Source organism: Varanus komodoensis, unplaced genomic scaffold (assembly GCF_004798865.1).
Source record: "Varanus komodoensis strain SLA01 unplaced genomic scaffold, ASM479886v1 scaffold4, whole genome shotgun sequence".
Lineage (NCBI taxonomy): Eukaryota > Metazoa > Chordata > Lepidosauria > Squamata > Varanidae > Varanus > Varanus komodoensis.
Window position 1 is genome coordinate 42,749,742 of NW_025335941.1, and position 16,121 is coordinate 42,765,862.

The 16,121-nt window shown below is 37.0% G+C and overlaps 1 protein-coding gene across 16 annotated transcripts in view; it reads right to left on the reverse strand.

Moving 5' to 3' along the window:
- Window positions 1-16,121, reverse strand: part of NBEA (neurobeachin) — a 450,384-nt gene that overhangs the window by 274,183 nt on the left and 160,080 nt on the right. For all 16 annotated transcript variants that reach the window (XR_006415936.1, XR_006415934.1, XR_006415933.1 and 13 more), the window contains one exon: window positions 9,808-9,935. Coding sequence is in view for 12 of the 16 variants with exons in the window: in XM_044442661.1 (XP_044298596.1) it covers window positions 9,808-9,935 (128 nt within the window). In the remaining 4 variants the exon portion in view is untranslated. The remainder of the gene's footprint in view (window positions 1-9,807; window positions 9,936-16,121) is intronic.

Below are 16,121 nucleotides of genomic sequence, written 5' to 3' on the forward strand. Positions count from 1 at the left end.
ATAACCATGCTCTTAGGAGCCTGCAGAATTGTTGTTGCTAGGCAATACAGTGAGAGATGAGGGACAGTGGGAGCATACAGTCATTTCCTGCAAATACCAAGGGTTCTAACCCTTGTTAGAACCTTTTCCTTATTGCTGTTTTCAGATTTCTGATGGCCCATCCTGGCTGCACCAGTAAGTTTTCATCTTGTAGAGGACATAGCACCAGACAAGTGTGTTAACAAGAGAAGCATTGCTCCAAGAGCAGCGTCATTAATTTTATTTTTCCAGAACAAGAGTGGCAAGAGCCTTAGCCAATGAGGAGGCATGTTTTACAAAGGCACAGAAGCAGCATGGATGAGGCTCAAAACCCGTCTTCGCTGCCCACCCATCCCAAAGGTTTGTCCCTGACTGGCTATGTTCAGTGCTACTCTTGTCCAAGAGAACAGAGTTGCAGTCTCCAAATCACTTTGGAATGCAATCACCACAACTTATGTAAGAGTGAAAGAAAAAAGCAGCCTGGGAAAGAAAAAGTAGCAAGAATGGTCTCGTTTCATGACAAAACTAAACCGGTAGGGCAACTGGTATAGCCCACCCCCCTCGGATGGAGTCTCTCCTTGATTTTCCTAAAACCACCCAAAGGTGATAAAGAAGGCCACGAAGTGATAAGGTAAACAGCACCTAATGATGCAGAAAAAAATGGTTTTCCATCAATACTTTTGCAATTTATATATGAAGACATAGTTGGCAATGAAATGTCAAATGGACTCAAGTTATATACCAAAGATAATATGTTTGTGTGTGTAAAAGGTTTCGAACCATACTTTATCTCCCAAGACAAACCTACCAGTTAAAACAATCTCAATACAAAAGCAGGGCAGAATACTCTTAAACAACAACCCAGAGAGAGAAAAAAGTTTTTATAGCCTGCCTAAAATTCCACAGAGATGGAGTTAATCTAGCCTCTCTAAGAAAGAGTCTCACAGTGAAAGTGATCCTACAGAAAAGGTGTGTTCATGAGCCTAGACTTTCTTGCTGGGTGGACATGTAACAGGGCTTTTGATGAGAATGTTAAGTTTCATTTCTTCAACTATCCTGGCATCAAACTGTTCAGGTTGTATAAAAAAGAAGCAGCACCTTGAAATGGACCCAGATTTATTTATTTGTTTGCTTGTTTAGCATGTGGCATATATTGCTAGGCAGTCTACAATGTTTTATGCACAGTAGATGTTCTGGTGCCTAGTCTGTTACTAGTTACAGTTACTAGTCTGTTATTGTGCCAGTGCACCATGGGGGGGCTACTAGCTTAGCACGGGTTGACCAGTGATGTTCTTGTTGAAGTCAGTTTGTCTGGGGCTTTTCTCCACTGATCCTCCACTGAGCACATCCTGGCCGATCCAGTGCTGGTATTTGCTTTTCACTGTGAACGAAGTCAGCAGGTTTCCCACTGAGGAGTGGTGGTCCCTGTTTATCTACTCACAGATGGTATGCTTTAGAACTGCTAGGTGGGCAGGAGCAAGGGGTGGATGAGTGGAGTTCACTCTGTCCCACGATGCAAGGCTCAAACAGCTGAAGTGCCCACCATTTCTGATCGACAGTTCCAGCATCATTAAGCTGCTGCACCGCCGCATCCTCCATGGATTCAGAAACAAAAAAATAGGATCAAGTTTAACTGGTCTAAGATGAGTATTTTATTGTCTATCAAAGACATGGAAGATAAAAGTCTGTCTGCCGCAGTTCTTTTCAAGGGCACCCTCTCACTGAATGTATTGCAATAACCCAAACAAGAGGGTGATATGGATCAAAATGACCAGATTGCCCTTCTCCTGGAAATAGTGCAGCTGGCTCATCATATCCACAATGAAAAGACTCACTCTCAAAACTTCACAAAATGTCCCCCACCAGCAGCTTTATTGGAATGAAATAAAGCACGGGGAAACCTCACAGGCCAGTTGCCAGAGGGGCTAGTAATAGCCCTGTTGTAGCCATGTAGCTCCAGAAGTATTGTAGAATGGTTCTTATATGCTACCTCCATTATCAGGGGCAGTATTCCTATGTACACTAGTTTCTGGGAAACATTAAGTGGAAGAATTCTATTGACCTCATTTCCTGGTTCTGGATTTCACACAGGCAGCTGGTTACCAGTCTCTGAACATAATGCTGGACTAGGTGGATCCTTGGTCTGATCCAGCATGACTTATGTTTTCATTCCAGAAGGATGCAATTGTTATTGGTGCTGAATTCTACCAGAAAATCCAACAGAACTAGCAGGTATGCATTTCTCTACCTCCAGTCATTGGCATTGTTCATCTACCAATGTGAACAAAGCTGCTTCCCTTCAGAGACTGTAGAAACAGGGAACTGCATGTGCATTTCCTTGCTTATTTATTACTGGACAGTCAGACTGTTTTGATAAACAGACCTTACACAAGACTTAGGACAGAAAAGGTGATGATGTATTTTATTTATTTATTTATTTATTTATTTATTTATTTATTTAAAACATTTCTATGCTGCCCCCATCGCAACAAAGCCTCGGGGCGGCTCACAACAAAAACAAAAACATACAAAATTATACAAAAATTATACACTAAAAATATTTGTGAGAAAGGTTGCAGAGAAAAAAGATGGGCAGATTTTAAAGAATGCATATTTTATTTCCTTGTATCATCTCATGGGACTGATAGGGAAGTGAGAAAATGATTTCATTTGGGTGATAAGGCCTGATGATAAACTGAGTTTAGAATAAAGCAATTGCTGCAAAACTTTTAACAAATGGTTTCTGACTTAGAATGTTCAGAAACAAAAACTGTATGTAAGATCAATTTAAAAACTAAAGTGATATACTGGCATGACTTTTTCTTCATTTTCTTGTGCATACACTGTGCATATTCTCTGGGAATGAAACCAAAAATAGTCACCTAGCATTCAGGCAACAATTGATGTATAATGCTTATCTTTATCCACTGAAGCAAAGGAAGTGATGGTGAGGATGTAGGTACCATAAAGGGTTAATTTACTGTTATTACTGAACCTAGTTTTCATTCTTAATTATATCTTTAAACATTTATTACACAAGTACAATGACACCAATGTTTTCATATTCAGGAAATCCAGTATTAATAGGCAAGGAAGCAGCTTGGGTAAAAGGTGGGCTGTTTTAAGACAAGAAATGGCTGGCACTTCATCTTCTTCCCCATCCTCACAAAAACAAGCAAGCAAGCAAAAACAGCCTCCTTGGCCTGCTTTAAAAAAAAAAAAACCCGACATGTCATGAAATATGAGTACATATCTGCATAGTATGTAGTTCAGCTTATATAGAGAGGGCTATGTCCACCTCCCGCTACTTGGTTCAGGAGATTACCTACAAGAAAAATCTGGGTAATTAATCAGGACTTCAATTCCCCCTCCCCTTCCCCAATTGATCTTCTGACCATTATTTCTAGTCCTTTTACACAAACATTTTTTTAAAGCTTTAAGTATAAAAATTAAGTATTTAAGGGTTACTATATGCACTTTTCCAATTCTGAGAGAATAACAGTACATGTCTCCATAAAAGGATGCTAAAAAATGGAAAAACAAGATCAGTTGAATTAAGACTTTTTAACATGAATGATCTATATAGCTTTGGTACCCTAACCTTCCTCCCCTACACGACTCCTATATTTAGCTCTGTTCAGCTAATACTGCACTGGTATTTACAGAGATTAGTACATAGTTAACATTTTAGAAATTGGCTTTTTGCTAACAAATAACCCATTTCATAGCAACAAGAAAGAAACCATGGCACTTATGGTAGCAGTAACTGGGGATTGACTGTTACTGTGCATTTGATACAACTTTTTTGGTAACTTAGAATTTAAGTAGCTATTTTTTTAAAGGAATTCAAAATGTAAAAATTGGCAAGTTTTCTCTAAACTTCAGCCAGAAAAATACTCCATTGGGTCATATAAATGATGCCCATCTAGTCCAAAAGGAGGATCCATAATGGTATCCAATTAGACATATTAAAGAATTTCACAAGCTGGAGGACAGAGATAGCTCTAGATTATCTGTGGTCAGTAACAAGTCAGGAACGTTTTATTTTCCTGTACTGTCTAGAAGACATATTCCATGTTTTTGTATAATTCTTGAAAAGTGCATAGTAACTAACACAAAAGTCTTGACAATTATGTCCATACACCAATTAATCACAGTTCAGATAAGTTATTCTGTTTTTGTTGTGACTTGGAAGTGCCAGTTTTGTAAATCTTTCTCAAACACACATGCATGCACATGCACACACATGGGCTGCTGTATTTTTTCTATCTATCTATCTATCTCTCTATAATATAATATAAGCTCCAATGAGTTCAGTGGGACTCAGTCTCAGATAAGTAAGGATAGGCTTGCATGCCGCCATAGCTTCTCTAGTTATGTTATGATGAGGGAAATAGAACAGAACAGAACAGAATGTCCCTATTCTGGACATACCACAGATTTGCATATATCATGTTAGTACTTTGTTGTTTTCCAAAAACCACTTTTCTGGTAATTTTTAACAGTGGTTTTATCCTAATCCATACCATATGGAACTTTTAATAACTATGACTGAAAGGTGGAAGAGCAAATGGAGTAGCAGGAAAAAATTGGTGGAGTGACCATTACCCCTTGCTTTCCTTTGGAGTCATCCTCAATCATACCATACTGGACTCAGATATTCAGTAGACTTCCTACTGTGATCACCAAGAATTGCTCTTGAATTGTTGTAACCCATTTGTTTCCTAGTATAAAGAGAACCTGATAGCTTTTCACAGTTTTACTGGGATTGTTTCCTTGGATGAATCATCATTTCAGAGATTTTCATCTCTCAGAAAGTTTAGCCTGGTAAAGAGAAGAACTGGTAGATTTGTCCTCTCTAGGCAGGACTAGATCAAATGGAACAGTACGTTTTGTTTGATTATTAGAAGACTCTTTTTAATAGCTGCCAGTTGATAATAGATCCAATTACTTTAATGGGTAGTGGCTCTTTCTAGCTGGAGACCATCCAGCACAGGCTGGGCAGCCATCTGTTAAGAATCTCCTACATTCTAGATTTCCTGCACTGAGCAGTAGGTTACACAAGATGGGGTGCAAGGGCTTCCTCCAGCCCTCCAGTTCTCTGATTGTAGAATACAGGTTAATATCTCATGAGGTGTGTCCTTTGCACTATGACTAGACTATAAATTACCCACTGCTAGTTCACTAAATCCATGCCCAGGAGACATTAATACAGACTTTATCCAGCGCAATGTCATTAGTCCACAGTACATGCAACTCTTTCACGAGAGAGGTTTTGTTGGTTTGTTTTTAAGAGCTAGATATCCATCTAGACGGTTTATATCAGATGGCTCAGCACTCTTCCAGAATGAGCCAAAATGAGCTCTGTATGTCTCACAAGCTGTATGGCATGAAAAGACCTGAATACTAACACCAGTAATATCTAAGGGAATATTTATAGTAATTCTCCTTTGATACTGTTTTTGATCTTTCTCAGTTCCAGCACACTGAAAGGTTGTTCTAAGCAGTAATTCATCCCAAAAGATAGACACCTCTAAACATAATTACTATTTTCTACTCATAGATATTGCTGAATATCACTTTCTAATTCCATGTTCCTCTAACATGGGCACAAAACTTAAGATTTCTGTCAGTGACATTCCTTTACAGTGTTCTTTCCTTAAATTTTCAAAACCATGTGTTTCCTTGCCATATAACTCTAAAGGTTAGCACTTGTTCAAAGCTCTGCTGTTATTATAACTTCCTCATTTATTCATTCCTGATAAATTTTCTAGTCTTAAAAACCTGTCACCTTTGTTAACATATCTGTATTAAAAATGTCGCCTGATCATAAAATTGGACAGACTCAGAATGGAATAGAAATCATACAAGCCATTAACATCTGATTCAAAATAAATGTCATATTAATGTGTGCCATTTGTTCACCACTAATGGGGTTCTTCAGAGCTTCTTCCCTCCAAAGATGTTAGAACATTTTCCTAATATCAGCTCAAGATTTTATTTTTAGAGGCATCAGTACCACTTCTCAAGCGACATTTTGGTGTTAAGTTATTCTAGGGACTTGAAATAAAAACATATAACCAGAAGACATGTTATTCAATTATCATATATATAATTTTGATTATGTAAGAACCAGGTGCTAAAACAATATAATGGAACTACGTGGTGTGATACATGCACCACAGGCAGGACCTTTTCTGTGTCTAACTGGAGCAAGGCAGATGCTCAAAGCAGATTGTGCTATGGCCAAAATGAACATATATATCCTGCCTTAGCAACTGCTGCTTAGTTCATCCTGTATAGTATATTCCTCTTTCTCTCATCAACAGTATCTTCTGCCAAACATGGAAATTGTCAGGACCCTGAACAAGGAGGCATGTAAATGTCGATTGCGAAAATCGCTTTAACCTTTTTCAACCTTTTACATTCAAGCTTTCTCAGAATCAGACCATTGGAATTACTTAATGTAATATGGCACCTCTTCCAGTGCATTTAATTATACAAAATGTTCCATGCAGGAAGCATTCCTTTTTCTAGAGAGTACAGAATAGCTATATTCAGTATGCCATTTTATCAGACATCTTTTATGTCAGGATCAAGTAAGCCAAGAAAGGCACTGCAAAAGTTGCATATTAATTAATATATTTATTGTTTATAATTTGCTTAAAGAGTCCTTGGGACTAATTAATTGCAGAATAAAGTTGAATTAATAAATACATAAATAATATTAAATCAAAGTCATTGAGCTATGAAGAAAACAGTACAAATTACATTTCAGTTATGCTTATCAAGCAACTAGTGGGCAACTCATAAGATATATCCCTGTTGTGAAATTTGATATCAGATTTTTTTCCTTTTCCTTAATTAATAGACTGGTTTGTGTCAAAATACTATCTCATGTGTAATTTTTCAGTACAGAATTCTCAAAAAGTATAGCCATAACAGTTACCTGCCATAATGTTAAACAATGCCCCCAATTATCATTTATAATTTTCTTTCTGTAAACAGAAAAACATCCAGGAAACAACTGGATCCATGCATCCAAGAAAACAACTAAGTATGCAGGTAAATCTCTTTTGTCCCAGTCAATGTTACAGACTGTGATTTGGAAAAAACAACAACAACACCTAACCCAAATGCTTCAGGAAGTAGAATTTAGAGCCTATAGAGACTTTTCTTTCTAGAGATCACTAAAAAATGGGACAACATATTTCAATAAATTGTCTGAGTTGTCTTCAAAACAGGGGTTTATACATTTTTCTCTCTTCTGTCAGTAAATTATGCTATTAGCTACTGCTGCTGGTGCTCTAATATTTATTAATATTAACAGAAGGCTAATATTTCATAAATAAATAAATACATTTAAACAGACAATCTGAAAGCTTAACACATATGTAAAGATGCTTCCTTAATTGTTCTAGTGGCAATGAATTTAGGTAACAGAGATCAGTAGACAAATTGTTTTGGAGATTTTTATCTTATATTACACAAACAACTAGACACACTATAAGGGAATTGCAAATGGTAATGGTAATCATCTAAACTTTGGAGATACTATCTATTTAGAGCCAGTGTGGTGTAGTGGTTAAGAGCGTGGGACTGGGACTCAGGCGATCTGGGTTCGAGTCCCCGCTAGGTCATGGAGCCAAATGGGTGACTTTGGGCCAGTCGCCGACTCTCAGCCCAACCTACCTCACAGGGTTGTTGTTGTGGGGAGAAGATGGAAGAGGAGAATGATGTAAGCTGCCTTGAGCCCTTTGTAGGAAAAAGGCAGGATATAAATAAATAAATAAATAAATAAATAAATAAATTTAAACTTGCACTCATATCTGGATAGTTAAGACCACCAGCAGCTAGGCAGTTTCTCATATTTTGGATAATAAGTACCTAGTATCTAAGAAATACTCTTACTCCTCACAAACACAAAATGCAGTCAGACCAAAACCATATTCCCACACAAATTTCAAGGTGCTCTGAAATACAAAGGACCACTGCTTCAAATGAAAACATATCTGCCTAAAATATATTGGGCATTTGTACTCATTATGTATGTATAAATGCTCCATCTGGCACCAGCATGAGGTCCATCGTCATGCTTTCCTGGTTTCTCCTATCCATTGAAAATATTTATTATTGATATGTTTTACGATCTTTCTGAGAGGTTTCTTGGGCAGGAGCAACTCAAACCTACTTTGAATCTTAATAAAAGCCAAGAAGTTTCAGGTGCATTGAACTGAATATTTTATTTAGGATTTAGTTAGACCACTGGCCTTGAATCACTTCGATGATTATAGAAGGTGTGGAGAAACTTGACTGTGCTCTCTTGACCTACATGTGTCCATCCAAGCACATTTCCTTATTCATTTGATCAAATAAAAATGGCACTCAACCCTTTCACATGTGCTGAAGTGAAACTTTGCTGTTGAGATTCAGTAAGATCGTTGATCTACTAGGTTCTAAGGCAGTTAAGTGTCCAGCCCCCTTCACACACATACCCATTGCTTCCCACAACACACTATTTTGTGGTCCTGAAACATTTCAGTTTTACTTTCTAGACTATGCTAACTGGAATAGTAGTGAAATTTATGTGATGTGCCTTCAAAAAATAGAATTACCCCACACATACCAGTTTGCTCTTGCAGATGCCTTCCAGTCCCCATATTAGCATTACAAAAAGATATATTAGAATGAGATTTTAAGTGGGGCTTTATTGCATAGAATGGATGCTGAGCTCCACTTTGTTTTAGTGTAAGACCATCCCAAAACCATTTGGTAGTGGACAGTATACAAAAGTTTAAATAAATAAATATAAAAACCATGATTTTCTTTATTGATTTTGTTTCTATGTTAATTTTGCAACTCACACTTTCAATAGACCAGTGTTTCCCCATGTCCACAGAACAAGCAGTTCCTTCTTATGACACATTAATAAACGCAATACCCAAACAATGTATTCAGCATATTAAATCACAACTAAAAATAGATATAAAAGGTTTGCGTAATGTTACATGTAATTTCATGTACTAATTTGAATGGGAAAACATGTTAACTAAAATAATTGAGTAGTCTGAAAACTTTATAATTGTTTTTATGTGAAAAACCCTCTGCTTTAGTATATTAGAAATCACACAACATATATAAATATTAAACAGAAAAAACATTATCTGTGAAACAAAAATCTCTGATATACTTTGAGAATTTCACCCAGAAATATCAATGGAATTTGACATGAAAGAAAATTGGGCTTCTAAGCAAAACTCCATTTCATTATTTTAAATTTCTATTTCATTTAAACTGCAGCATTCCTGTTTTTTTCCTACTGTATTCTACTACAGTATTCATCACAAAATGAACAGTAGCATTCATCTCATATGTCTTTTAATTTCTTTTAAGATGTGTCTTTTAATATAATTCAGCGTGTCTTAACTTTATTTTTGTTATTTTAAAGTTATGATAACCTGTCCATCAATCTATCTATGCCAGTCCTCAGACATACTATCAGAGTAGCTTACAATTCATTAAAAAGGTCTTCACAATAATTACTAAGCTATATTTAAACAAATGAATAGGCAATATATAGAAGTGGAATGCAACAAATATAAAAGTAAAAGCCGTATGCATTCTTTCTAAAGGGGGCTTTCTCCTGTCTGTATTGTTTTCTTTCCTTCCTTCTTTCTTCTTGAACATCAGTTACCACATATGAATTTTACAATGAAATAGAAAAGCTGGTCCAGATGTCACTCTTACTATTAGCTCAAGAATTAATCATAATTTTGAAGTAATTATTACCTTCTATTAGAAGTTCTTGTCCATGACTGCCCAACAGCGTGCGAGACAGGAAAGGAGCAAAATCCACAAATATTTCCCGAAGGAGTGGGGCCACTTTTTCCAAAGCTCTCTCAAGCTTTGCCGTGATGCTGTTGAAAACAAAGCACAATAGGTCCAGAGATGCAAACAATCCAAGCCATGATGCAGAAATACCTACCTGCAACACCTGCTAAAAGCAGATTTCCAGGAGTATAGAGGGCTACAGGGAGAAAAGGGAACTGGCAAAACTGGTCTTCCCCTTCTGCTCTCAATATCATCTGTATAGCAGCTCTGTGCAATTTTAGATTCAACTCAGTACTCTTTTAGCAATGCTGAGGAGTGCTACCATTTTTGCTCAACTTTCAAACAATTCCTGTGTTTATAAAACATAAAGCATATATTAACAAAATATGCATTTTCTACATATGGCAATGCAAGTTATTACTGCTTCCCATTCAAATAACCTTTCATGTCCTGTGTCATCCATAAATAATTATTTATTTATGCAAAGTACAACTGCTAGCTTCTGGTATGTATTCTCTTGGGTTATCTAGGCCATCTTCCTAGAAAGCACAGTTAAGCATTATTTTACCTCCAAAGGACAACTGATTGCATTCTTATGCTTTGAACTGTATGAATATTACCAAACATGTTTGCTTCAAAAAGGGTGCAAGGTTAACAAAAAATAGTCTTAAAAATTAGGTTTAAAATTGTTCTTAGGTATATGCTGTATGTTCATATGTTTGTATGTCTATAGGTTTTATACTGGATTTTTAAGGAATTAGTTTTTTTAATTGTCTGGCTACTGGACAGTATAGAGACATAATAAATAAAAAGGAATGAAATGAAACCAACTTTTTATTCATCTCAAAAGTTTCTACCTATTCTCAACAGATTACATACACAAAAACATATAACATACATAAATATTTATAAAGGTATTAAGCCATTGCCTAACTGTAAATACATAATATTTCCCAACATGGGGATGGAAAGATTTGGGCTCCTTTTGACTAGCACAACTGCTATTTTCATGAATTGTTTGTTTAAATAAGAAGTAACTGGAAATTACTTTTCCTGCTCTGAAGTGCCTCATGTAGAAAGCTTAAATCAGCTAACTGCTCTGCAGGGCTGGAGGACTACAGATGTAACCTTAGCCTTCTTGGTTATTCCTCCTTGTATAAGATGACCATAATCCTGTGAGTATCTCACTAGAATGTTCCCTTAGAGGCTTTAAACAGTGATGCCATACTGTGCCTAGCTTCATCTGTCCAATTCATATTTCCAGATAACCATCTAGACTTGAAAGGCAAGAGTTTTACTTAAGTGGCCAATGACACCAACTAATACTGCGATGCCACTGACAGCCACTTTTCCCTAACCTCAGTCTTCAAAAACTAAAGGATATCTAAAGGAACGCCTGCTTCCATATTTGCCCTCCAGCCCCTTGAGATCAGCAGCCGAGGCCCTCCTCTGGGAACCTTCCATGAAAGATATTAGGAGGGTGAGTACCCGGAGGAGGGCTTTCTCTGCAATGGTGCCCCATTTATGGAATGTACTCCCCAGAGAGGTCCGCCTGGCGCCGTCGTTATTTGTTTTTCAGTGCCAGGCCAAGACCTTTTTATTTAAACAATATTTTAATAATTGTTGACATTATTTATTGGTTTTAAAATATATAGCTAGGATGTATCCAGATTTTATATGTATCTATTTGTATTAGTATTTATTTATGATGTTGGAAGCCATCCCGAGGCTTATGCAAATGGGACGGCATACAAAAATTCCAAATAAATAAATAAAACAGTAAGTTTGTGTCTAGTCATGATGCAATTCAGTAACCTAAGAAATTCCTGTGACCTTAAATTCTTCCTGTGCCATAAATTTAAAAAGTACCTTAAGTTAGGCACCCTTTTTCTGTCTCATATCCTCTTTGGTTTATTTACACAAGGAGGAAAATATTTACCTATTGTACGGATTTTTTTTCAAAATTATAAACCTCAATGAAGGCTTATGTAGGTGAGGTAGAAAAGGAACCACAATGCATGTGCATGCGCATGCACACACGGACACAAGAAGAGCCATGCTGTATCAGACCAAGGGTCCAACTAGTCCAGCACGCTGGACTAGTCCAGAGAGAGCTCCGTCTGTCCAAGCTCCTCAGGCTATCTGAATGCAAACTATCTGCATGATGAAAGGAATGACTGGACATTCTGGGAGTTGTAGGCCATTTTTCTATTTAAAACTGCAAAGGACTCTGTCTTACAAGTGTAATACTATGCCTGATTAGACAACTATATTCATGTTTCACAGTCAGCATTTACTGTGCTGGGCCGGAACACTAGGAACTGTACAAATTCTTTTCCATCTACATATGCACTGGATTGCTGCGTGAGAGTAAGTTTTCTACAGTATAGTTGTACTGAGCATTTATGCTGACCTGTGGATAGTCATTCTATCAAAGATTATAATAAGCTTGTTTTCCTACATTATTCTTATGTACCATAATGAAATATGCAAAGAAATGTGTAATGTATTAATTAAATGATGAGAGAGAGAGAGAGAGCGCGCGCGCGCGCTTCTGTTCTTCATAATTATTGGAAAGCTTCAATTGCTTTCCAGTGGGAACTGAGCAAAAGTATCTGCAAACAACTGGTTATTACTAGCCTTTTATTTTCCTACAGTAGCATTTCTTTTCATAGTAGTAGTTTCATAAAACAATTCAGTCATTTTTAACCAGAAGTGCCACAAAATAACACTGAAGGGAAAACATAAAGAATTAGGTTGTTTCTTGGCATACTATAACACATATTTTTTAATTATACTTATTTACATAAACACACACATCCTTAACATAGTTGTGATATTAACAAAAATATTATCTACGGTTCTCTTGAAGACAAGGATTTTTCTGCCCAGGGTGTATTGTATAAGAGATTTACTATATCACCAGAGACATGAAATGGCTCCTGAAAAGCAGTAATCACTTACGTATTTTTCTGTTTAAATGCAATTCTGCTGTACAGAAAGAGCAAAATTCTTCAAAAGATATGGTTCAATATAGTTTATTCAAAATAATGTTCTATGTGAAATCCCTTTTCAAAATAGAAGATATTTAATCCTAAGAGAAAGCTTCTACTTATTAGTTTTTTATGGCTGCAATCCTATACATGCTTACCTGGGAGAAAGTCCTATTGAATTGTATGGGCTTTTTCCCAAATAGACATGTGTAAAATTGCACTGGTAATTACAGAGGAAGTACACAATAATATCTTCACTTCTGCAATTAATGTTTAAGTGAACACAATTCAGCAGTCACAAGACAGGAATCAATAGATTATTCCCTAAGCAATAGAGCTGCATGCATAGCCAAAAGAAGCAGACAGAAAAAGATTCTCCAAATGCATTGGCAAAGCACATACACATAGAACTCTGACCTATTTAAAAATGACCTTTTTTTTCCTAGATAGAGCAGTGAGCAAAATTAGACGTATAATCTATTTATATTTTTAACATATAGGAAGCTGAGATGGATAGGCTTTATCAAATTTGGCAGCTATCAAGACCCACAAGAGCAGCTTGTAGCAAACACAGTTTTATAAAGTATTATATCTCAGGGGAAGCCAACCATCTGCCCTGTAACATCCACTTTTCCCACATTTCTTGAAGCTAACTAAAGGTGCAGAAGAAATTGGTATCCCTTTGTAACATGGCCATTAAAATTTATTTTAAAACCTTAGCTTCAGTTAAGATTTATTGGGATGAGGAAAAATCAATCTCTTGGTGTGTGCAATACATCATACAATTACAGAGTTCATAAAAAAGGGTCATGTAGTCCAGCCCTCTATGCTCTAAGGTAGAATTCAATATACTGAAGCCACTGTTGAGACATGTTTACCCAGTCTCCTATTACCATTATTCAATGAAGAAGGTTCTATAATTTTTCTAGGCAACATGATCCATTGTTCAGTTGTCAGGAAGATCATCATAAATATTTAACCTTCCTGTGACCCAAGTCCATTGCCTCTTGTACTGCCCCCAATAACAATTGATCTTTATGACAACCCTGTACATATTTGAAGATAGTAACCTCTGTAAAGTTAAAATCCTGTGCCCATTTACCTGGGAGTAAGCTACAGTAAACTGAATAGGTCTTACTTCTGAGTATGCACATACAGGATTGTACTGTTAATTTTGTGTTTCTAAGACACAGTCGCCCAGTCTGTGTGGGGACAAAATCTCCGTTTTGTTAATATCTTTCTCTGCTAGATCATCTGCCTACTAGTCTTGAATGTCTGTACCTTTTGTGGGACTACTGCACACACAATAGTAACCCTACCTGAACTACCAGAGGGAATCTTAGGTGTATTATTGAGGTTCCTGCTGGTTCTGGTGGCTAACAACATTCCTGCTGAAGATACTTTGTTTGGGAACCTCAGGATATCATGGCCCTCATGACAATCGTGGGACTGTCCTTATATGTCATTAATTCAACGAATCAGCACCTTGGAGCTGAAAATCATGAAAAACATTGAGAAGTGGCTTGAGTGAAGGTGTAGGAGTCCTTGTGCTGCTCAAAGAACTTTCTGGAGTTTGTCAAGGCTTATTATATGCTGGTCTCAAGGTCACCGTGGAGCCATCAGAGATCCACTGTGATTTATTTGAAAGGCAGTCCCAAGGTAAAATTTCTTGATTCAGCCAGGACTTAGACTCCAGTTACAGTGAATACTTAACTAAGCTGTCCTGAGCACAGTCTTGTCCAGTTTTGTTGGATGAATTTCAGTTCAGACAACTTGAAGACATTGGCAAGCTATTTGGACAGATGCAAGCAACCATTTTCCTGCTGGAACCTTGATCCTTGGCTTATACAAACTGGCATGCAGGCAACAGCCGGAAGGGTCAGAGGGATGACTAATGTCTCCTTGTGAAAGTGGTGGTGATACCAATCCTGATAAAAGCTTCCCTGGATCCATAAAATCTTAGTAACTTTATGCTGGTGGCTTACAAATATTTCTTTTCTGGACAACAGATTTGAATAGATGTTGTTGCCAACCAAATCCAGATGGTCTTGGATGACACTGATTATCAGGATCTATTTCAGTCAGTATTCAGGCCAGTTTTGGTTGCCCTGTATGACAGCCTATGACACGAGAGAGGCATGGGAACTGTGAACCTGTTGATTATCCTTGATCACTTGGCAGCTTTCAACACCAGTGACACAGTTCTCTGAATTGAAGGGTAGGGGTAATGCACTGCAGTTGTTTTTCCCCTGCTTGGATAGTTGGCTCCAGAAGATGGTAATAAGAGGATACTGCTTGGCATCCTGGAAGTTACAGAATAGGGTAGTTGTTTTCCCCCCATGCTATTTAATACTTACATGAAACTTTTGAGTAGGGTCTCAGGAATTGTGAGGTGCTTTACCATCAGTATACTGATGACAAGCAGCTGTATTTCTCCTTTCTATTTTTCTAAGGTGAGGATGTGGATGTGTTAATGGGATATTAGACTAGATGGAGTTTCATAAGCTGTAGCTCAATCCCATCAAAGCTGAGATGCTGTTAGCGGGTGGTTCTCCTTGTTCCGCAGGGTAGTGCACTCCCCCTGCAGCAAAGAGCCTTCAGCTAGTTGCTCAATTATACCACCAACAGAAAATCATAAAACGGTAACTGAGCTTCTGTAGTTTGTCATCTTCCAAGGTAGATTACTGCAACTGAAATTACATGGAGCTGCCTATGAAGATGATTTATAAACTGCAGTTTGTGCAAAATGCATCAGACAGATTGGTAAAAGGGACAAGAAGAAGTGAATGTATAACACCAATTCTGGCCTCCAACACTGAAAGGCTGTACATTTCTGAGCCTGATTCAAAGTACCAGTTTTGACCTATGAAGTGTTACATAGCTTGGAACTGCAATACCTGATAGAGCACCTCTCCTGTATGAACCTATCATCACAACTCTGACTTTATCTTTAAGACACTTAACAGTTAATCAGTTTGAAAGATAATAGTTTTCTGCTATCTTTTTGAAAGTCTGCATTAAAATATTCAAATCAATGTTGCTCATGAATTTGTGAATCCCTTGTTTTCTAAAACCAGAGGATATTTTATTAACTTTCTTTTATCCCTCATAAGAAGTTTACTTTATTTTTAAATTTATAAATGCACAATGGTAAACCTAACCACACGACAAAGAATAAAGCAAGTAAAAGCACATTTCCATTATGAATCTTTTTAAACTAGAATTTCTATAGAGTCCTATGTGTTTTAATTTTCCAAAGCAAAGAACCATAATCAGAAC